Source organism: Grus americana, chromosome Z, assembly GCF_028858705.1.
Source record: "Grus americana isolate bGruAme1 chromosome Z, bGruAme1.mat, whole genome shotgun sequence".
Classification (NCBI taxonomy): Eukaryota; Metazoa; Chordata; class Aves; order Gruiformes; family Gruidae; genus Grus; species Grus americana.
This window is the reverse complement of record NC_072891.1, coordinates 55,539,234-55,562,888: the sequence shown is the minus strand read 5'-3', so window position 1 is coordinate 55,562,888 and position 23,655 is coordinate 55,539,234. Positions and strand designations below refer to the sequence as shown.

Below are 23,655 nucleotides of genomic sequence, written 5' to 3'. Positions count from 1 at the left end.
CAGGTCAATTGATTTCCCAAGACAGAGTTGACATTCTGAAATTCAGTATGGGCTGCCTAGCAGATTCCACTGCTCAGCCAGATGGGTAGAGTGAATCTCTCCTTAAGGAAGAATAATCCTCTGATTAGCAGTAAGAGAACACTGAGTAGTCAGCTTCAGACAGCTTTTCAACTTCTGTTTAGGCACTGATCTTCCAGCCACAATTGGTTCAAAAGGATTAGATCACACAGTATTTCAAGAAACTAGAAGAGTAAGTGGATGCTTATTACAGATAAAAAGCATTAAGATTCCTATCACTACCACTATCCCTCTGATTTGTTAAGGACACCAAATCTTTACCCTTGGAAAAGATTAATTTCTCTAGCAATTACTCATTTTACAAGAAACTTCAGAGAATTTAGACAATCACATCCTTCCTTGAAAACCTGTAAAGTCAACCTGTTTGGTCTGTAAGAGCAACATATGCTGGAAACACTCTGTGAGCGGTCTTTCAAAATACTATGCACATCACAGTAAGTTTTCTGAACCAGAAGGTCAGACTCTCAGAACACAGTTGTTATTTTTCCAAGTTGAAAAATACATTTTCTTTTCCAAGAAAAATGACTTTAGCATTTATTTTGAAACAGTAAAGTTTTGCTTTCTAAACAATAGTTTGAAGACAGGTTTTTTTTTTCTAAACAACAGTTTGAAGACAGTTCAAAGAAAAGCTACCAGAAATAGCAATTTCACTATTAGTCAGAGTGATATCACCAGTAGCTACAAGACTTTTTACATTCAAAAGGAAAATTAGCTAGCAAAAGTCTGTAAGTACTTAAAAAAAAACAAAGAAGATTTTTCTCATAATTTAAAGGGACAGAGTCAGCTTGAAACATTAAATTTCAGTCATCAAGTATTAATAAAAGAGAAGTTTATTATTAATAATGATTAATTATATACTTCTATATACTTAAAGAAATAATAAAGAATAATAATAATAGCTGCTGCAGAGCTCTACTTCCCTGCATTAAAAACATCTTTCTCTTTATTAACATATGAAAGGCCAACAGTCAGAAAGGAAAAACACTACAAGAAGCATAGAAGTTTTTGATTATATCTCAAAACTTGTGATGTTACAACACACACTTAGAAAAGAATCAATGAATTTGATTTAAGCTGACTATGACCCTTTCAAAAGAAATGCATTTTCAAGAATAAGATTAATTCAAAGACACAAAAGCAATAGACTTCGTACTGTACCTATCTTTGATCTGTCTGGCAGCCTTGATGCATGTCAGGGAGAAGAGAGAGAAAGTAGTTAGTATTTCCATGCAAGTATCAATGGCAGTAACATGCAAGAAGCATGAGAACAATCTCAGCTGTATTGCTCAGATTTGAAGATCAAAATGAGTGCAAGATTTTCATCAAAATCATTTTTCCCATAAAGCATGTTAATAGTATTGGTTAGAACTGCAACAATGCATCACCTGGGAAAAACCTGATATCAAGAATGACACCAAACCAATTCCAAATTACTTAACTGCCTGGGTATGACTTTGTCTCTTCAGATTTCTCTTAATCAGTTAAGTTACTCACCACCACATTTTAAAAGAGCTACACGACCAAGTCAGTAAAATTTAACTACCATGGTATTTTCTGTGAAACTATAAAGTGCTTATTAGTGGCATGTAACCATACCTGACTTGTTTGGCTATACATCATAGGATGTATACTCTGACAAACAAGAGAAAAATAGGACTTGCTTCAACTTTTCCTCTTAAAGTTATTGTACTATTCCGACAATACTTCCTAAAAGGCTCTCTCCATATGTCACTATTCAAAACCACAGAACATAGTTTTTCCCAGCATTTAAATGATACCACTGAAGCAGATGCAGAAGTGGTGATGACGTATTTCAATGATAAGCATTAACTGGCATTTGGAAAGAGAAAATCCGTGTCCTTCACCAAAAGGAACTGCAAACATAAGACAAAAAATGTTGAAGTAGTGATGGTATAGTTAGGTCTGCTGAATCCATGATTGAGTTTACATTGCTACTTGATCTACTTGACATTCAGCTGAACTACTTTCCGAAGAGGAGATAAGAAACATCAGGTAACTGCCCAGTTTAAAGTCAAACAAAACTGGAGGACTTCCAAATTTTTCATTAAATACAAAGCACACTCAATGAAAAAAGTCACAGTTGTTCCTGCTAGAAAACCAACTTTATATTCTCAAAGTGGGAAGCAGAGAAATCCAAGTGTTTAGAAATAATTTAGCTTAAGAATTAGCTTCGTTTTACCTCAAACCAAAGTTATTGTAGGAACTAATGACAGATTTCCTACATGACAGCTGTAGGCAAAACAGAGCTACTTAAAAACAAATGCCTTCTTCACAACCTCTGTGCCTTGTGGAATATGTGGTAGCTAGGATTCAATGAACAGTCTTCTGCAAGACAGTCCAGGCTTAGCTACTTTAAATTTAGTTTGTTTCCAAGCTACTGACAAAGAAGGGTATCAGCCTATCTCAGATGAGCTGCCCAGCAGAGCTGTATCAGATCCTATCTAACCACTGAACCCTCCTGTGTGCTGGCATTAATGTTCTTTTGACTTCTAGGTAAGCCAACTCAGAGAATAAAGCCATCAAAAGTGTAACATAGAAAAAAAAAATTAAAAAAGAATTTAAGTTTAGTCTTACGCTAGTTTCTCCGGAACTGATTTACTAGAGGATCCAAAGAAAATTTGTGTCAATAAAAGACAGTCAAGGCTGGAGCTGCCTTTTCAGGAACACTTGGCATTCCTATTAGCAGAGCAATAGATTTAGCTAGCTAATAGCCAAGGCAATATTACCTTACAATGCCATGCCCAAAGATACATTTACAAGTGCAAGCTGGTGTAATACACGTTTCAAATCCTAGATTAGAGTTCACTGAATTGGATTTCAGTACCTTAAGCTTTAGACTCCAAATTTAAAAATTTTCCCCCCCAGCAAACACTGGAATAACTTTCCTTAGTGTATTTGATTAAAAAAACCCAGATATCCAAAACCAACCAATTTATAATAAATTCAAAGCTACATTCTGCATAGTGCTCAAGAGCTAACTTTTTTTTTTTTAAACACATCACTATGACAAGACAGGAAGGACAACTCAAACTGACATGCTAAGAAAAATACTCAGTTTAGGAATTGTCACTCTTCAAAGCAAATAAATCAAAGTTGACACTCAGGAAGCAGGACAGCACACAAACATGTTTCCAAAAGGTATAAATGACACAGCAAGACAGCTTTCCTGCCCACTCTTTTAGAATAATTTGTGTCCTTATTCCTGTTTAAAGGAATAAGGCAGAAATAATTTAAAGCTTAATAATTTAAAGTTTTGGGGGTTTATAGCGACATACAATTAAAGGAAGAGATCTACATGTGAGGAACACTTAGAAAGCCTTCACACCGTCAAATACCTGGCAGCAACTGGAAGACAGCTGTCAAACAAGGTTTTCCACTACATCTAAAGTTAAAGTCAACTGACTAAACAGGGATCAGTACAGGTCTTTTTAAGTAAGCTTTAAATTATTTTAAAGGCAGAAATAATTGGTTCTTAGATTTGGCATGGATGACCCCACTAGCAATGCAAGGATTATTACAGTAAGCTGTACATATACACTGACTCAGTACACTAGGCTATTTTATTAATTTGTAAGAATACTCTTCCAGTTAGTTACAGGTTGACTTATTTACAAGTCTGCTGTGGTAAAGTACACATTATTTGCATTGGAATTACAATGCGAGGCCCCAATCAGGCTCTTGCCTACACAGTATACAAACACATTAGAAGGTTTTAGGGAACAGAGGAAGAATTGTCCTGCATTCAGTTTCATAAGATCTTTCAGGACAGCTATAGACTTCAGAGTTGTAAATTAAAGATCCACAGATTGCATAAAGTTCTGCAAAACACCTTGTCATTCACAGATGGCTGCAGCTGGAACACAGAGAATCTCTGCAAGTGTCATCTGACAGCACTAGGCAACTGACAGGTCATTTGCCATGGTTTTGAATGCTGGTCATCACACATTTTTTAAGTCTGGGTTCAGTTTTATAGAGACTTATTTCACCCTCACTTTCTGTGTTTGCTTACCTAGCATCAGTGCAAGTTTGCTTAACACAGTTGTCCAGAAGAAGGCATTCCTTTCCCTCCCCCCTCGCGCTAAATAAGAAAAAAAAAAAACTTATTTATTAGAGATTGCATAGAAGTTCAAGACTATAGTACTTGACTTGGCATCCTCAACAGAGCATTAACTGGCATATAATTTTTATATGCCTCTCTACCCTTATTCTCAGTATTCCTGTTAAGTTTGCATGGTCCAGTATAGTAATGAAAGGATATTTCAAATTGAGACAAATACCAACATCTGCCTTATGCACATCCGTTCAATGTCTTCTACCTTCAAGAATTCCACAGGATCCTTTATGTCCAGCGACTGTGCAGCAAGTTCCAGCAGCTCTTCAGAACTCTCTAGGGCATTACTACATTGGCTAAGCTGATCCTGAAGCAAAAATGGAAAGTAAGAATAATTTGATGCATTCACATTTAAAATGTGGCTTATAAACTACCAGTACTAGAACTACATGGCTTTGCTATGCATTTGTAACAACTTATTACCTTATCTAATCAAGGCTATTACCTCTGACACATCACATTAACTGGAATTTCACTGTGCTTGACAAGTGCGCAGTGATACATGGCACATCCTACAAATCCAAAGGGGAAAAAGTTGGATAGGTGGTGCAGTCTGATTTTAAAAACCAGATTTCATTTTAAGGCCTGTTTCTTCCAACATCAGGATTTCAGAAGCAAAGAAATGCTTACATCTGCATACACTGTAATTTCTATTTACAGAACTGCACTTCACCAATGAACTGATACTGTTTAACGTAGCAGTGGCCTTGAAAAAGGCAATGATTTTATCCCCAACCAGCTCTAGACTTGCCACAAGACAATCCTGAAAATCAGTATTGCTGTATAACAAATGGGAATAGCAGAGGAAGGGGAGCAGAAGAAGGGCAGAAGAGAAATTTCTTTCATGATTATCTAAAAATCTATCATTAGTAAGCTACCATTCCCAGTATAAATCCACACAGAACTTCCAGTATTACATACCATGGGTATAGCACTAAAAAGGTTAGTGAATACACTGCAGGATTGTAAACATACCGTAGGTTAAACAAGATGCACATTTTAAGCCTGCCAGCAGCTTTTGAATTACCTTTCAACCTAGTGCTGGTTTTCTACTTATGTGATACTTACTATAATATCTCAGAACAAGTAAACAGCAAGTAATTATTTTTCTTTAAGCACTTCAGGAAGGACAGCTTGCTCTAAAGTAGTCACCGCCCCAAAAGCAACCAACAGTTCCATCAACTTCTAGAACAGACCACTCTCAAGCACTTTAGAAGTGTAACTAGCTTGGCAAGTGTAGCAAGTTGACCCGGGCCTGCTGACCCTCGGAATTAGTGTTCAAGGATAGAATAGCAGCAAGGAAACAGTCCAACAGCTGGAAGTTTGTACACAGTTTCCAGATAACTTCTGAAGCATGCCATTAACACAAGTTGTCATTCATCTGTTACAGCTGCTCTCCTATTTGGAGAGCATCCAATGCTGACAAACTCAGATAGACCATGATACTGCCAAAATTTCCCAGGCAAACACCTCAAAAGAGAGAAGCAAATGCCAGAGACATTTTCAAACAGCTTCACAGAAATGGCATGGTAACTGGATGCTTTCATTAGCATCTTACTGAGATACATCTCCATTTGGGAGTTAAAAATACTTCAGTGTATACTTCAGTGTAATTAAAATACACTGCCCCAAAATGAAGCAATATGTTTTCAAAGCAAGGGTTTAAGGAGAATTTCTAATTTTCAGCCTTAACTTCCAAAGAAATTATTTGAGAGAGATCAGTAAATATTAAATCCTCACCTTTTTCTACTATTATATAGCCCCAGTATTTTGTTACAGCTTATCCCCAACAAGAGCATCTAGTCAACTACAGAAGACCAACTAAAGCACAAGTTCTTTAAGAGGACAATAAATTAAGCAAGTGCATTCCTTTAAACAGGATGTTTAGACCTCACTGAAGTTCCTTGGTTCCTTCATACAACATTAATTTTCAGTTCCAGTCAAAGATAATGGCTTGGATTAATACATTCGATGCAATAGTTTTCATCTGTTAGTTTGGTTTGGTAGATTGACTGTTGGGTCAGTGCCTCAGTTACAGAGGAAGGTTGGTCTGTCATCAAGTAAAGAAAATGCCCTTGGACCTGTAGTTAGACAACAGCCTCAGCTGAAAGACAAGGAGGGCACTTAACAACTGTGTCACTGATCTGTAACATTCCACTTGTCTTCATCCTCTTCTGACTAAGTAGCAGCTCAGCTGTTCAACACAGATACTGGCCAGCAATTCTTGATACAGTTGTACCACAGTGACAAGCTTTCAAAAGAACTTGGTTCAACCACACCTGAGCTTGATCAAATTAGATTAACTGTCAGAAAACTAACAGATATTAACAGAAAATTTCAATGGTCAAGCCAAACTGCCAGATGAGTAACAATCAAAACAGTTTTCAGTTCCAGAATAATTTCTTGCAAGATTAACTTTAGTTTTTCTTCACTAGAAGGTGAAGAAATCATACATGCCACAGTTGAATTTATCCTGTGAGCTGATAATTTAAAAGCATTTCTTTAAGCATTTAAGTCCTAAATGTCCCTGGATGTTGGTACACCTCTATCTGTTGAGATGTTTCAGAAGGACTTAAAACAGACGCATAGGGAGAAAGATTAAATTGGAAGTGGAAAAGTGCACTTAAGTTTAACTTAAATTGTGCACTCAGTTCTGAAATGCTTTACACCCAGTCTTTAAGTATGAGCATAAACCAGACAAACATAAGAAAGCCTGTGAAATTTGTTTCAAGAAACCACTCCTAGAACTTCTTGAAACAGACTAGACACAAGAAGGTTAAGTTTTTCAGGAACAAACATCTTCCTTATTGCTTTGCATAAGCAAAAAGAACTAGACAGAATAATGCTGCAACTAGGATCATTTAAAGAAAAAAGCTGGGAAAACACCTACGCTTAAAGGATTTAACTGTGCTTTGGCCCCATGCAAGTAGACCTTCTGAAAGCTAGAACAAATTTGCTGCATGCCACTGGAAAAACAGACTTCAAGCGTTTCAGAAAGTTACATTTTTGTTTCTGTTTCTCTGAAACCCATTGGGTGCTCCCGTGTGAAATCATACAACTACAAGCTGGTGAAGTTCACACAGCAGGTTTAATAGCAGGCACCAGTGTAACCTGTTGCCAGGCATTCCCAAGTGTCTTCCAGTGTGCATATACAATTTGCTTGAAGTTAACAAGTGGAAGACAGCCAATTCTGCCAACAGGAGACCAGCCTTCGTGCTTAGAATACCTGGTGTGATTCTCAACTCTTAAGTTCAAGCCTGAGCAAATCACTCAGGCATGTCTACAGGTTCAGATGCTCATATTCCAAACTGGAGAAAGAAACCAATTTCAGTCCAGAAGCTCTCTGTTAGTTTGAAGTTAGTAAACATATCTAAGTCCTGCTCCTATGCAGTCACTCTGCACCTGTAAGCTCTAAAGGTAACACCACTTCCTTTCTATGTAAGAATGTAGAAAACAAATATGCAAAAGAACATGAAGTACCCTAGAAGAAGGGACCAGAGAAGTACTTATATCAAAACAAACATTTACCTTACACTTACTGCATTTCTTACAACAATACCAAAATTTCACTTTCAGTTGAGATTTAAAATAGCTGTTTAAAACTGCTTCTACTCAGCTGCAAAAACTTACAGACTTAGTTGTATAGTTACCTGCAGAGCTTGAATTTTACGAGCCTCTTCTTGCTGAATAGTGTTGGCCATACTTCCCTTCATTTCATCCAGTATAGAATATAGACCATCAAATTCTTCATCCAACTCACTGATTGCATTAGAAGAGTTCACCTGAGAAGAGAATTGAAACTGCTGCAATCTGTATTGGAAACAACACAGACTAGTCTTTTAGACTGAAAGTCATATTGTTTACCCAAACATACTTTCCATGACCACTAGATACTTTGTCACTGCTCTTCACCTTATCAAAAGGGAAAAAAATTAGAAAAGATGGACACCTCCTAAGCAGACTGTACAACAGGACACTGAAGACTGAAATCCCCGAAAATTTTGTTTATTCAAGCTTGCACAGAACCAACATACTTGGAAACTTTGTTCCATGGCAGAAGGCCTTGATTTCCTCCTCACAATTATATATGGATTGCTAGATGTTTGTAAGGAGGTAGCTATCCAGTTGCATATAAAATGGTTTAATTTGACACTAAAAACTGCACTCAAGAAGTCATCTTAAAGATCTGCTGGATGATTTTCATTTCTGCAGTTGGCTCAGCTTTAACACAAAACAAACAAAGCTTATGGATAGGCTAAAGGAATCTAAACCTCATCTTAATGTAGATGCTCTAAAAACTAGGTCTAACTTAAGCCCAACAGTTTGCAGCTACTGAAAAGAACAAAGAATTTTCTCTCAAGTATCAGAACAGTCTCATTTTTCAGTCTGCCAAGCAGACTAGAAGTCTAAAAAAGATAGAATACTTCCAACTAACAGGAGTTACCATCAAAATCCAGACTCTCTTTCACACAAATCAAATCCTAAAATAGCTTTTTACATGAAAAGCAAAACCACCATACCTTTCAACTAGAGACAGACTTAAAAAATACTACATTTTTCTATTTGGTTCTAACATGAAGATATTTTTTAAACTTGATTCTTACAGCTCTTCCCTTACACACTACCCAAACAGTTTGAGACTGACAGAACTAGAAAGTTGCTTCCCTCTCAGCTACAACCTTTGAGCCTTTAATATACATACCTGAACATTCTTTATCGTGTGGTTCAGCATATCAATGAAGTTGTGAATTTCATCATTTTTGATCGCTAGAGTAGAGACAATCCTTTGCAGAGTCTCCTAGAATTAGAAAAACCGGTGAGAGAAATTGTAAAACAACCTTGTATTTTTTTTTTTTTTAAACAATCACCATTTCAACATATATGGAAATTCATCATACACATTCCAATTGTGGTGAATTCAACTCTTATTCTGATCGGATCAGGAAACACATTTTGTTAGAAAAGAGTATCAAAGGTCTAAGAAGCATTCCAGGAAACTAAAGACCTCCAGTTGTTAGTTTAAGAGAAGTCAAGAATCTGTTTTATAATACAGCACTGTTTCACATGTTTCGCTACCCATGTTACTACAACTCCCAAGTCATCTAAACCAGACTACCTACTGGCACCACACTCTGCCATATCCAGCTTCTCCCGATGAGAAAGCTAGTGCTTGTGCAATCGAATAGAGAACCAATAAAAAAACTTCACCGGTAACAGTTAACCCAGAAGAAAAATCAGCATTTTCTATTGTCAAAAGAAGCTATGTTAAATAACTAAGCTGCGAGTTTATTCTATATACAGAATAAATCTGTAACAGCGATTTGTGAGCTTACTCTACAAGTGGTAAAGTATTTTAGCAAATAACTTATATATTCAAATTAAAAGTGACCTCAAAGAGGAAAGCTTGCTGATAGCTGAGAAAGAGAACCAAGATTACTTCTGTGGTGTACTACTCCAGCTATTAAAAGCAGTAGATTCAGCTTACAAAACACATACTAAGCAGGCAAAACTGTTAGGCACAAAACACATTTTTAAATTAAAGACTACGAAGTCTAGTTTTGTTGTGTAGTCAGTCACATACTCTAAGAATTTGACAAGAACAAAGCTTGGTACTTAAAATTAAGCCAAGTTGAATAATTAAAGCCCAGAGCATATCAGCACATGTAAGCAGAAATAAAGGACAAGGTGAGGAGGTAACTAAGAATTTTCTGTTATTTAAGTCAGGCTGGTTGATAATAATTTCTAGATACAAATCTGATTAAAAGGCTCTTTAATAACATGTAAAATCTGTATCAAATATAATTAAGACATTATTAAGCAGTTGGACTCGGAGTTTCAAGTTGCTCAGCTTAACATTGTTACCTGACAACATTTAGGAAACGAAGGCATGAGGAGCTAATAAACACACCTTAAAAACAGCCACACCACCGAAAAGATGTTGCAGAGGTCCCTCGCATAAGCAATTTCTTAATAACCACTTACTACTTAGATACCATTTGTTTGCTAAAAAGCAAAAAAAATATTTGATCCTTTTACATCATCTACAGTGAACCTTGACATTACATCCCTTAAAAGGAAACTGTTCACTAGTCCTAAGCCATGCTTGTACCTGTTTCTTCTGACCCCTTCCTCAGCAGTTTGCAACAAATCTGCAGTGATGTATTTATTAGCACTCCAGCCCATTGCCTGTCTGCATAGTGTCATGCTCACAGAGTTAAACCACTAGCACAGGAAAGTGAAATTTTACTGCTTTTACCACGGGCATTGTGATGGTGTTACGTAAAGATGTAACGGACTGGCTAGCAATGACTGAAATTATTACTCTGAGGAAGAGAAACAAAACCAGATTAGCTTGTTTCAGAAACAAAGAGTATAGCAAGTCTCGATCCCTTTATTACAGAATCTTTTCATTGTCTGGTTAAAACCGAACATGTTTAAAGACAATTTTGTACAGATTAGAATGGCAGATGAAACACCACTGTTCAACCAGCTGCTTCTGCATTCCCTACTGACCAGAGGCAGTTGTTTTTGCATGTCAGACAGCCCGCAGTTAAGCCTTAGATCCTATAAACCTAACTGTCAATTTGGATGAACAAGAAAACTCCCAATCCTCTTTCAGCTAGGATTTTAGGGCTTACTTGGTAGCACCACATGGGAAAAAAACCCCTAAGTCTTCTTGTACATAGAACTGAACAATGTTTTGGGGGTTTATAGCGACATACAATTAAAGGAAGAGATCTACATGTGAGGAACACTTAGAAAGCCTTCACACAGTCAAATACCTGGCAGCAACTGGAAGACAGCTGTCAAACAAGGTTTTCCACTACATCTAAAGTTAAAGTCAACTGACTAAACAGGGATCAGTACAGGTCTTTTTAAGTAAGCTATCAATTTCTCCAAACAGAAATTCCATCAGGTATGATCAAACTCAAACAAGTTTAGACATCTCCTTCAACAAAGATGCAAGAGGCCTAAAAATATCCACCAGCAGCAGACACAGTTTTTCTTAAACATCAATGCACAAGCCACCAGAACAGAAAGTCAGCTATTAGGAATCAGTAACATATAATATTTTCTAACGTCATTTTCTAATCACTAATATGTAATAAATTGTATGTTTGGAAGAAAACCTAAGACACACGCCAAATTCAAAACAGTGCACTGTTGCCATTTCTTCCTTTCATGGGAATTTTGGAAAAGTCACTACAATCACATGTAACAAAAAGGGTGCTAGAAAAACTACCAATGTAAGCAGCAGCTGAGGCTTACATTCTAAGTTACTTCGTAAAAGAATTACAACAGCACCAAGCTCAGCAAAGCTTCTAGGTATTTCTGCACTGAAGGAACTCTATTGCCGATTGATGGATGTAGTATTTTGTAGAATCCTATTACAAATAATTTTCTTTTAGTTTTCTCTCTGGCTAGCATGTGTTAAGTGAGGTCAGTTTCAAATTCATTTTCAAAACATTATGGCATGTCTATTCCAGAAGTAACTTGCTGTTATCACTGAGCTTCATACTGTTCTTCATTTTTATATCCTACTCTTATTTTCTGAATTTAATACACTCTTTGCAGAAAAAAAGGCATTTGTAAAGCAATAGTGTGGATGTGCAAGGGATGAAGAACACAAAAGGATATGAAAAAGGATAGGAAGCCCTGCAACATGTGGTGGCTTGTAGTCTTTCCAGGAGCATAAGAGCAAACAATATACCCATCTTTGAATAGCTAGTGATTAACATCACATAGCACCTGTTGAAGCAGATTAGCACCTCATGAAAGTTAAAGAGTAAACCTTGATAAATTAAACAATTACACCAGTGCTGTTTAAGAAGCAAGTTATCAATTTGCTCAAGATCATACCGAAGTCTTACGACATGACTGGATGCAGAACAGTGTTTCCAAAGCAGCCTTAGGCCTAGGACAAAATCTTGTGTCATACTAACCTTCAAGTGCAGACCAAATTTCAAACAAGTGGACATACTTACTTAGCCTCCATTAATTTAATCTTCTGCACTTGTCCACACATTGAAGTTGCCAGAGTTTGACGGAGTACTTAATACAGGTGACAACAGCAAATTAACAGACAAAGTATTGTAAATTACGAGATTAACTGCAATTTTACTACTGTATTTACTCCTTCTCAGAGAGCCTAATCTCACATAAAGTAGGCAAAGGCAGACAGACTCAAACTCACATAGTATCTACCAGAAGCACAATTTTTGGCATTGCATATCTCACCTTCCAAAGCATAGATGAGTAGAAAGTGGCAGTGCACAAAGACTTAATGAAAATATCAAACATTTGTGATCCATAAGTTTCAAGCCATTAGCAGCACTATTTATCCAGACCCTACTCACAAACTAGTTTCCAAGCTCAGGAAAGCAGAGTCTTCACAGAGACAGTAACAGAAGCCCTTTCGGACTGCTAGACTGAAAGCCAAAAGGCTGAGTCAGACCTTTTTGCAGAGAGTATCATTTTTAGAAAGCCCAGGCCTGAGCCAGGCACATCTCTGCTCATCAGTGATTTCCCTGAGGGGGCAGATAACAAGAAAGGGAAGGAGGGAATTATAGGGCAGCAGCCATCGGGGAAAAAAAAAAACCTACAAAACTCTTTTTATTAATTAGTGCCCTTCAACACAGGATTACATCAATGGGAAACAGAAGGGCCTATGTACAGACCGTAATTACTTATGACAGGAATACACAATGTGACAGAGCTCTACACCAGAGCCGTATTTCATAAAGAAATATCAACCGAAGCGGTAAGGCCAGCACCCGAAGCAAACAGACACAGAGGAGCCCCTCCCGCTGGGCGCCCCCCCAACTCCGCTACCGTGCCTTTCCGCAGGAGGAGGTTTCTCCTAAACTCCCACAGCAACCCAGCGGAGCAACCGCCTTTCCCGCGCCGCCGTCCTCCCACAACGCAGGGGGTAACGTTTAACTTCCTCAGCCGCCGCCCTTCTCCTCAAGCAGCCAGGATGAGCACCGGCGCAACGCCGACACCCCAGGGAAACGCCCCGCCTGCCTCCTCGGCGGTTCCCAACAGCAGCCGCCCAGGCGCTCGCCGCAGCCCACGCAGCGAATCTCGGCGGGACAGCCGGCTGAAGGTGAGTAGGCCCGCCTTCTCCCGCGACCCACCCGGCCCGGCGGCCCGCCACGACCCACGAGGAAGCAGGCTGCCGCCACCAGCACTCACTCTCTGCTCGTCCATGATGAGGGAAAGGGCGAAGCCGGGACCGGCAGCAACGCCCAGCTGCGGGAAGAACGGTTACGACCCCCGCCGCCCTCCGGCGAGACCGCCCCCCCACCCCACCTTCGCGCACCAGCGCATGCGCGCCGGAACGTAGCCAGGCCGCATGCGCACTGTGCTGCGACCCGCTCACTCTTCCCCGTCTCCCCTCGGCGCACGCCGGCGGCATGTGCACCTCACCTCCCTTCCCGGGGAGGGGCCTCTGGGCATGCGCAGTCGGAGCCGAGGGGAGCAGCGCGCGAGTGGCTTGCGCAGCGCTGAGTGCTGCGGTTTCGAGTTGGGGGGGGGGGACGCGGAGCGGGGCGGTGGGGGCCGGGCCGGGCCGGCGGGTGTCTGTAGCGGTCCCTTCGTCCGTGGGCCTGGACACGAGGGCTGGAGCGCAAGACGCCGGTGCGTCGGGTGTGCCACCACACCCCGAGGCCGACGCCGAGCTCCGGGCGGCAGGCACCCCGAAACCCTCGGTGACCTCCTGGGGAGCTGCGGCCCCGGGCCCAGAGCAGTCTCGCTGTGTTTTGCAGGGAAGTGCCCCCGGCACAGCGATGCCGAGCAGCCGGGAGCCTGTGCCCTTACCCAGAGCGTTAGGTATGTTTGCGACAATGCAACAATTGCAGTAAGGTATGTTATGTTACCGTGCTATATTACGTATATATATTAGGTTAGACATCCTGTAAGGCACCTTTGCTGTATCTCAGAGCTCACTAATCCAATTTTAAAGATGAGAAAGTTTCACCGCAGTGTTGGAAAGAAATACTAATTTCATAATGATGATGTTTTATTGAGGTACAGCCATAAAACAATCACAGGGCTGAAATGAAGCTTAATGGTTTTATAGCAGCTTTGAGCACTGTGCTGATATTAAAAAGCAACACTTCACGCCAGGTGCACAGAAATGGGAGCCCACTTCTAGTGTGGAAATTTATCGCAGCAGGGAGATTTTGCCACCTACCAGTGAAGATATCTCTTTAAAGGCATTTATGCTTCCGTGAGCCCTGTCTTGCCATGGTTTTAACTTCTCCATCAGCAGTGCTGTACAAACACAGGGCAAGAGGAAATGCAGAAGCAGCAAGGTGGTGTGACCTGCCAAGTGCTGTAGCTCCAGTCTTCCCAGCTCCATCCAGAGGTCTCCTGGGGCTATGTTACCTGGCACAGGCTGGGCATTGGCCGCAGTTTGAACGTTTATTGTGTCTTCCAGGTACCTGATATCTTACTTGTTGCAATTAACACCCACAGCCTGTGCTAGTATTTTCCATTTGAAACCTTCATTTGAAAGAAGAGGAAGAAAAAACATGTCTGGTTATGCCACAGCTCATGCTGACAAGAGGCAAGGAGTCTTACACTCACAAGAAAAACACTGACTGCTGGGACCAGGACATACCCACCGCCTAGCCATGGCAGAGGGTCTCGGTCTGACTTGCACACCTGCTGATTTTGCTGGTCCTGAATAGAAAACCCCAACAGCCTTTGGTTTGAGGAGATCCCATAAATCTCTCGGAATGTTTTCAGACCGTTTGTAGCACAGGGCATGGCTACCGCCACAGAAGTCAGCAGCCTGCAGCTGCTGGAGGACATCGCTGGTGGTGGTAAATGGGAAAGCTGTGGGACCAAATGATAACTGGGACTGCTCCATTGCAATCCATGTGGCCATCCTCCCTTCATATACATCCTGTATGTTTCATGCCAGATCGACAGCAAGGGGTTTCAAAGTTGGGGAGTGGTTTCATCGTCTTAGTGATTACATCCTTTCAGAACAGGACTTACCTATCATATTTCCCCAAGGGTAAAAAACATGCTAATGCTTTTCAAGAAGACAGATATGGCTCTTAAAATTAACTTGGTGCCTGCATTTCTAAACACAACTTTTTAGGGAGACTGCAGACTTACCATGACCATAATTCCATGAATCAAAGCTAAGAGGCATTGATGCTGTTTTTCCCAACAGTTTAGCAAGAAATACTAAAATTCAAAAGGATTTTTAGTGTCTTGGCCTGGGAGGGCATTTGGCATCTGAGTCAGAAGTAGTGCCTGTGATCATACACCCAGGGTGCCAGTAATGCCAGCTTCAGGAAGGGGCACATTTGGCTCTGAAACCCTTTCCACTGTGTTGGGGTGGGTGGTTAAATTGATTTCTGAAGTCATGGGCCCACTTCTTAATTCCAGGTCTGGACTATCTGGAAAGATTCAGCCACACATCTCCCTATATGCTTCCTCATTTCAAAACTGCAAATGTAAAGGAAGAGTGCATGAGGAAATAATTCCATGTTTTTATGGGTTCGTTCAGCACTCTTGTGAACATAAATTGAGCAACAAAATATCTACTACAGAAAATTTTCTCTGGAGTTGTTTGTCGTCTTTTTTTTCCATGATGGGAGGTTTTCAAAAGAGGAAGGACTGGTGAGAAGAAATATTTCAGTTATTAAAATTGGCCCTAAAGGAACCTGTAATGCTTTATACACTGGGAAGTTGGGGAACATGGAAGGAACATGTGCAGATCCTTGGCAGCCCTTGGGAACCTGAGTCCTGGACAAGAACCCTGTTAGGTAGGGTGCCTTACAAGCAGATGGTTGCTAAGCTAACATATGAGCAGAAACACTGCTGGCAGGGTGCTAGAGGGGATAGAGAATATCTTCTACATTAAGGCTTTTAGCCTATTTTAGGCCAAAAAGAGATGTAATGGGAAGAAGACTCAAAGGAAACAATGGCAAGAAGTTGGAGGAGGAAGAAATACTTCCTAAGCAAGAATGGACCAGCTTGTATAATCACAGAATAATACAAGTAGCAGTTGGATTTAATCTGTCTTCACACAGGATGATAAATTAGACACATCTATTTATCAAATTTGTCTTTAAAACAGAGGTTACAAATTTAAGGAAGGACTTTGCCCCAGAGCAACTTTCTTCTGGCGCCAAACGTACTGCTTCCTTACAGTTTAACACCTGAAGCATAAAGCAAGATTTAGCCACCTGGTTCCTGGCTGCCTCCTAGGAGTGCTTACTGTCTTGAAACTCATGAGAATTACAATATTAACTTTCTTCTAGCTCCAAGTATAAGATTATACCATTCTTGTATTTTCTTCAAACAATAGTTGGACTGCAGTGCTTACATTTATTTGCAGTGCCAGATACATCTATGTAGCGTGTGAGGAGGTGGCAGCAGGTTTTTGCATTTCTGTGTGGAAGAAGGCTTGGAAGTAGTTAAAACTCTGAGAAACCAAGCTAGCAAAATAAGGAAGATGGCCATGGATGGCCTTTATAACACAGTATACTTGCTTTGTGCTGGCTTTGAGAAGGGCTGGACCCCATGACGACTACTACAGACATCAGAGTTGCTTATGTGCCACTCACCGTGGCTCTGGCATCAACTAACCCCTCTCCTTGTGGAGCTCAAAGTCACCATGACCTGTTATTTTGAAAAGGCCTTTTCTCATTGTAAAAAACCAAGGCAGCTCATTCCCACCATCGACCTGGAGCTTTTTTGAGCAGAAGGTCAGAAACCACCAGCACAAGCAATCAGTCGAAGATTGGTGGAGCGGCAGAGAAGCCTGGATGCCTCAGTGTATGGGACCTGGTCTGCCCGAACAATCTAAGAACAATAAAGAATTCCCTGGCTTTCCTCCCAGCAAGCTACCCGAAAATAGTGGGGCTGTAGCCAGGGCTTCCTGGGAGTCACCATGGATGGGCTAAGTGATAGCACTGCTCCTTCAGTGCTTGGTTATTGCTTCATTACCTTGATGAACACCAAAGCCTCAGAAGTCAGTCCCTTGATGGCTCATTATATCAAATGTAATTATTGCAGTGTTTCTACCATGCCTCAAGAAAATAAGATGTGTGCAGTTTCCTTCTCCCCACTAACAACTTGTGAGCTCTTCTTCTTTCTTTTTTTTTTTAAACAAAGTATCAGCTGCATTTAAAGAATTGAACTGAGAAATTTTGATTAAAATGCCCCCTGCTATTCCCAAACTAGTAGAGGTGTGCCTGTCTCAGAGTGTGCTGCTTCATATCAAGAACAGAGGACAGTGGGCAGAGGAAAACAGGCTTTCCCACTGTTTGAATCAGTCATTGCACTGAAGGAAACACAGTGAGGTTTTATTTATGTGCATGCAGAGAAGGCTGTCACTATCAAATCTGCTTTATTGTTTCAGCAGGCTCTGCTACCCTAGAATTAAAATGTACACACAAACATTGCTTTGAGATAAGAACTGTGTGTTATATACGTATACTTAGTATAGTAGGGCTTTGATTTCTGATGAATTTTCTTAGTAGTCTTCCAATGAGAACGGGCAGAGAATAAAATGTGTTCTGAGACTTGAGCAACTGATTTTCCTCTCCTGGAATGCACATTAAAATTGCATTGCTAGTTTTATACACACTAAGGCACTCATTTTTTAAAAAAAAGTGGAATTAAAACCAAACCAACAAAAAAGAACTGAGACGTGGATTGCTCTTCACTTAATGATACTTTCATGCCAGTGTAAATAAGGTGTCAAATGAGGTTTTGAAGCTTTTTAAATAGTATTTTTCTGATTTAAAGCACTGTAAATGCAGTGGTGAATCTGTCTTTTAGTGGCACTGAATTGCGAGGAGGGAGGAAAGGAGTTTGATGTGATTGGTGTAAAAACCACCATCGCCACTTGGTACTCAATAAATCAGGATAGGCAGGATGAAATCTTTTTCACCCCAGCTCCAACTTGACATCATCACTGTTATAGAGAAGGCTGGAGCCTGAATCCGTTAAGGACACATGCCACACCAGGCAGCAGAGTGCCTGTGTTGGCTCCCTCCCCCTTGCTCCATGCAGCCTGGAGTTCAAGCCTTGGATATTTCTGAGGAGGAGGGAAAAGAAGGAAAAAAAAAAAAAACAAGAAGAAATGTGGCACAGAGCATCTCCTTGATCAGCCACAGCACTTGAATTTGGAGATTTTGCTCTTTGCCTGCATACAAACCTGACTTCTGTGAGCAGTTAGCTGGGAAGGCGATGGATGCGCAACAGGCTCCCCAGCAGGTGGGAGGGCGTATTGCCTGCTGTTGAACCACGACCTCTTCCAGAAGACCTAAACATGCTGCCCCATGCAGATTAATTTTGTGGGTTTGGTGAGAGGGCCTGTATACGCTTGTCGTGGTTTAGCCCCAGCCAGCAACTGAGCACCACGCAGCTGCTCACTCACTGCTCCCCCCCCCCCCCGCCCCCCCTGGATGGGGAGGAGAATGGGAAAGAAAAGGCAGAACCTCCTGGGTTGGTATAAGGACGGTTTACTGGGATAGCAAAGGGAGAGGGAAAAAACCAAAACAAAACCAAACCAGTACTTAACAGAATATACAAAACTGGTGATACACTATGCAGTTTCTCACCCAACGACCGTACAACTCAGACCGCACGCTCAGACCTATCCCAAAGCCGGACCATCCCCAAGCTGCACGTCCTGGATTTGTGTTGCCCTTCCCCAACTAGCCCCACTTTTATACTGAGCATGACGTCACATGGTATGGAATACCTGCTTTGGCTAGTTTGGGTCACCTGTCCTGTCTGTGTCCCCTCCCAGCTTCTTGTGCGCCCCCAGCCATCCTGCTGGCAGTGTGGTGCGAGAAGCAGAAGAGGCCTTGACTCTGTGTAAGCACTGTTCAACAACAATAGGTCTATATAACAAAAACATCTCTATATTTTCAACACTGTTTCTAGCACAAATCCAAAACATAGCCCCATAGTAGCTACTATGAAGAAAACTAACCCTCAGCTGAAACCAGGACAACACTCCTGGCACTCCACATGTGCAAAGGTTATTATCTGCACGTGCCCCCAAACCTGCTTTAAGAAATTTCTAGACACGAGAGAAAATCATACCTAAGCTAATCAGTTAGACACCTTGAGTTCTCCAGAGTACCTTTCACTGTTAAATTCCACATTTATTTTCTCTCCCACTTCTTATTCCCATATCTGTAAGTTTCATACTCTCAGTATTGCTATCGTGCATGATCCTCCCATGAATACCACATACCATTGCACACCTGTATTTTAAGTCAGCTCCTCCATCCATCATTGTCAGAGTGTATTTCCCTTGGGGCAGACTCCCAAACCCCCGGCTCCCACTCCATGCCGTGGTGCCAGACATATCACAGAGACGCTCGCAGCTGTGCCCTGGGTCACAGTCTTGTTCAGATAAGTAGGGCGATAATAAAAACTGTATGTGGCTGCAGAGGAAACTGAACAGAGATGAGTTGTGCACATTTTGGGTACACTTAAGCCTGCAGAAAATACCCCTTCAGTGCCACAAATTGCCACAGAGCTCATGATAACTAGGACTGAAAGAAAATAGCCATCCTCCATCCCAGGAAACTGGCTGTACAGTAAAATACATAAGCTGCCAGGGTAATCAAAGGGAGCATCCAAGCCCAGTAAAACCAGTTCCGTTAATGGCAGGCTGTTGCCCTGTGCTGGTACTAGCTCTCTGGTGCCATCAGTGCCTTGGCATGGCATCAGGCTTATGCCATCTCTGGGACCTTGCCCCACTGTTAATTTTGTTCTACTACTACTGACTCTTTCTGTGGGTGAGGTGAGTTTCAAAAGGACCCAGTTCAGTCAAGTTTGGCCTTGAATTTCGCTTAACTACTGTGAATTTCTTTCTTTTTTTCCCCAGAGGGAGGAACTCTTCAAGACACAGGATGTATCTATGCAGGTAGGATATACTCATATAGATCACGCAAATAAAGCAGAGCCAAGGGAGTTCATGAGAGCTGCTGGAAAGAAACGAGCCATTACATGAAAACAAAGTTAAGTATATTGCTCAGGAGTCTCCCATCCATGAAAACAAAGGCTGAGTTCTTCACATAATTTTGTCAGTTTCTGAAGTTGCTCCTCTCACACTGAAGCACCTATTGGAATAAGCTTTGACCCATGGCAAAAAGCAGTGAGTAAGTACATTTTCTTAGCCACTGCCTATGAAAGCTTTGCCCAGAGCCACACAGTCCAGAAGTCGCTTCACATTTTAAAACCACATTTTGAGAAGCCCTGCAGCCAGCCAGGAGCAGAAAGATGACAGGCAGAGTAAGGAGATAAACCAAGGAGGAACAGAGGCAGCAGCAGGAGAAAGAGCAGAGAAAAGGAGCTTTTTCACATGTGGTATTTAACCCAGCAGGCAGCTAAAACAACCACGCAGTCATTTGCTAACTCCCCCCTACCCCGGTGGGATGGGGGAGAGAACTGGAAGAGTAAAAGTGAGAAAACTCATGGGTTGAAATAAAGACAGTTTAATATGACAGAAAAGGAAGAGAATAGTAATAATTATTATTATAATAGTACATGCAAAACAAGTGATGCACAGCACAATTGCTCACCACCTGCAGACTACCAATGTCCTGCTAGTTCCCAAGCTGCGGTCCCAACCTGCAGACAGCTCCCCACAAGTTATATACAGAACATGATGTCATATGGTATGGAATATCCCTTTGGCCAGTTTGGGTCAGCTGTCCCGGTTGTGTCCCCTTACAGCTTCTTGTGCACCCCCAGCCTCCTGGCTGGTTGGGCAGTATGAGAAGCTGAAAAGTCCTTGACTTGGTGTAAACATGGCTTAGGAACAACCAAAACATCAGTGTGTTACCAACTTTATTCTCACCCTAAATTTAAAACACAGCACTGTAGCTGCTACTAGGAAGAAAATTAACTCTATCCCAGCCAAAACCAGGACAACATGGCATAAAAGCAAGCACACCTGGGAAAAAGGGTCTGCTGCTGCCTTTTTTTCCAGCAGAGAGTGAGGGAGCAGGAGGTAAGAGGAGATGAGGAAATACGAGCCCTAACCTTCAAGGAGAGATGTGCTGGCATACTCCAGTGGAGAGACCAGTTGCAGTTTGGAAGAGAGGGAGCATACACAACATGGTTTTCAAGGCTCGCTGCGCTTTGCTGGGCTGTACAGTCAGCTGCACTCCTCTGGCCATTAAAACTTAAGGACTACTTTTCCAACTTGCCTCCTGGACTTCCCCTTTCCTTATATGAGGTTCCCAAAGCAAATCGTGGACAAAGGCTTTCGGCCTCATGGCAGACTGCTGCTCGTGCCAGGAGCACCACTGCTGCCATGCCTGCCTTCAGGCAGCGAGTAAGTGCTGGTGGATGGTGGGGCGCGCCATGGAGGATGCAAGGCTCCCTAAAGCTGCTTCATAGCAAGGATTAGCCCTCTTAATGGGCTCAAGACCTCCTAATCCTGTTTTTGTGCTGCAGACTGGTTTGCCTTTCTCACCAAGGGCAGGCACGCGCTCTGCGTGCACTGTTTGCTGCAAAGAGCTTGTCAAACACAAAAGACGTGGTTATATGAAGCCCCTGCCAGCTGGCAGGAAAGTTGCCTGGGCTCCGGTGGCCACAGGCAGGCGGCTGCAAACGCCCAGCTGATGGCAGTGTGTCTTCGTCAGTCTGCCTGGCCGGAGGAGAGCGGTGGGTTACCTGCCTGTGATCAGTGTCTAGCAGGAATGCTGTAGCTCAGACGCAGCGCATGACCTGTCAGTTTTATCTGCCGGTTACCACTAGTTTGCTGAACAGAGTGGTGGGGGTCTGAAGGCTTTGCACAGGGTGAAGCTCTTGCACACACAGTGACTGTAGCCTGGGCACAATGGAACTGGAAGCCGTGGTGTGGACAGTAATCCTGGCTCTCCTCTTGCGGGCTGCGGATGGTCTGAAAGCCAGAGGAGCGGCTGATGACAGCCCCACACCTTCCTCCCAAGGACAGCCAGCTCCAACTCCACCCCACCACCAGCAGCACTCTCCTGCAAAGGACGAGATGGATGCACCCAGTCCTCATTCATAACCTGTGGCCAAGCAGTCCTGTTTCCCTTCCCCACAGTGCCTGGCTGCTCTCTGGGGCAGGATGAGCCGTGCTGCAACCAGTTGGAGACATCTCATGCCCATCATGGCCTGCCAGCTGCCTCTGCAGGGTGGGATGGCTGCCCAGATCAGCGAAGCTCCACAACATGCACCTCTAGAAAGGTGCAGCTGTTTGCCAGGGACCTGCAATGGAAAGCAGGGTGTTGTGGTCCTCAAGAAAACGTCTGTGCGTTGTGCACGCCTTTCTTCACAGAAACAGCTGCCCACTGCTAATGCAATTTGGATGTGCCTGGTTTGAGGAGCCCACCATTTGCTGGCCAGCTGGCCAAATGGGTAGCTCGGTGATCACTGACGGGCATTTACGATTAATAGTGGTTTTTGCTTGGGATCATGTCCTCTTCTGCAGTGACTGCAGTTTTGCTCAGGCAAATAGAGTTCACCAAAGTTGTTGGGGACATTTGAAGAACTTTGTAAAAGATTTGAAGAGCAAAGACAAAGCAGAGAGATGGGAGATGCGAATTTGCAAGCGCTTTTGCTGGCTTTACAGTGACCTGTGTTATCCCAGGGCTTGTGCCGCAGCGCCACAAGTACCCCCAAACCTGGGTACCAGCAGCAGCCATTGCTGCACTCCCAGTCCCTACCCATGCCCCAGGCTCCCTCAGTCCTTGCTTTTGCAGGCACCTGCCTGGCCATGTGCCCCACAGCCCTCATCCACCAGAAGATGCCAAGGCTGTGCACAGAAGAGGACACCATGAGTCCACTGCAGGACCACACCTTGAAGAGCTTGCACGTATATTGGTCTGTGTGCCCACGATCATGGGGGTCTGCCACCGCGAGCTGTGGTCTCTCGGAGGAGAGGTGGGTAACAACACATGGCACTATGCTAATGTCACTAACCGAAGGAAGTTTTAATTAAAAATGCCAGGTACTGAAAACACTACTCACTTAAGGGTCCTCTCAGGTTTCAGTTGAAAAGTGCAGTGAAATCCCACAGAAATCAATGCGAGTCTCCCCGTGTTACCTGCACTGGAGCCAGTGTGGAGTGTGTAACTTCCTCCTGTCTTCTCAAAGGAAGCACTTCAGATGATAATAATATTTAAATTGTAACTGGACCCAAGGCAAAACACACTCTAAACCAAAGCTTTAGGGTTGCTTACATCTGAGTCTAGCCTCTATCTCTGAATGAAATATAAGCAGATTGCTGCTTGTGTTTATGGTTGTGTTGCCACATGCAGAGTGCTGTACCAATGAGGGACCCTGCATCTAGCACTTTCACTTAAATGCTACTTCAATAATGAAGTTGAAAACCACCACACATAAGGCCTTTGGGTCCTTGTTCATATCATTTTAGGGTCAGATGTTTAAAAGCACTTGAAAGTGCATTTCCACTCACC

The 23,655-nt window shown here is 42.3% G+C and overlaps 2 protein-coding genes and 1 long non-coding RNA gene across 9 annotated transcripts in view; 1 reads left to right on the top strand and 2 right to left on the bottom strand.

The window, feature by feature from the left end:
• FSD1L (fibronectin type III and SPRY domain containing 1 like) overlaps positions 1–13,536 on the bottom strand; it is a 32,177-nt gene extending 18,641 nt beyond the window's left edge. For 4 of the 7 annotated variants that reach the window (XM_054810257.1, XM_054810258.1, XM_054810260.1 and 1 more), the window contains exons 1-5: positions 13,406–13,536; positions 8,913–9,008; positions 7,861–7,992; positions 4,377–4,517; positions 1,237–1,259 (exon numbers count right to left, since the gene is read on the bottom strand). In XM_054810257.1, coding sequence (XP_054666232.1) covers positions 1,237–1,259; positions 4,377–4,517; positions 7,861–7,992; positions 8,913–9,008; positions 13,406–13,420 — 407 coding nt within the window. In that variant the 5' untranslated portion in view covers positions 13,421–13,536. The remainder of the gene's footprint in view (positions 1–1,236; positions 1,260–4,376; positions 4,518–7,860; positions 7,993–8,912; positions 9,009–13,405) is intronic. The other 3 variants (XM_054810259.1, XM_054810262.1, XM_054810263.1) reach the window with 1 other exon arrangement.
• Positions 13,133–20,466, top strand: LOC129199572 (uncharacterized). The gene is made up of 3 exons (XR_008574689.1): positions 13,133–13,316; positions 13,978–14,074; positions 20,088–20,466. It is a non-coding gene; the product is annotated as an uncharacterized LOC129199572 (long non-coding RNA).
• A 1,412-nt stretch (positions 20,467–21,878) lies between these two features.
• Positions 21,879–23,655, bottom strand: part of SLC44A1 (solute carrier family 44 member 1) — a 79,857-nt gene continuing 78,080 nt past the window's right edge. Inside the window, exon 16 of the mRNA XM_054810253.1 lies at positions 21,879–22,444. Coding sequence (XP_054666228.1) covers positions 22,235–22,444 — 210 coding nt within the window. The 3' untranslated portion in view covers positions 21,879–22,234. The remainder of the gene's footprint in view (positions 22,445–23,655) is intronic.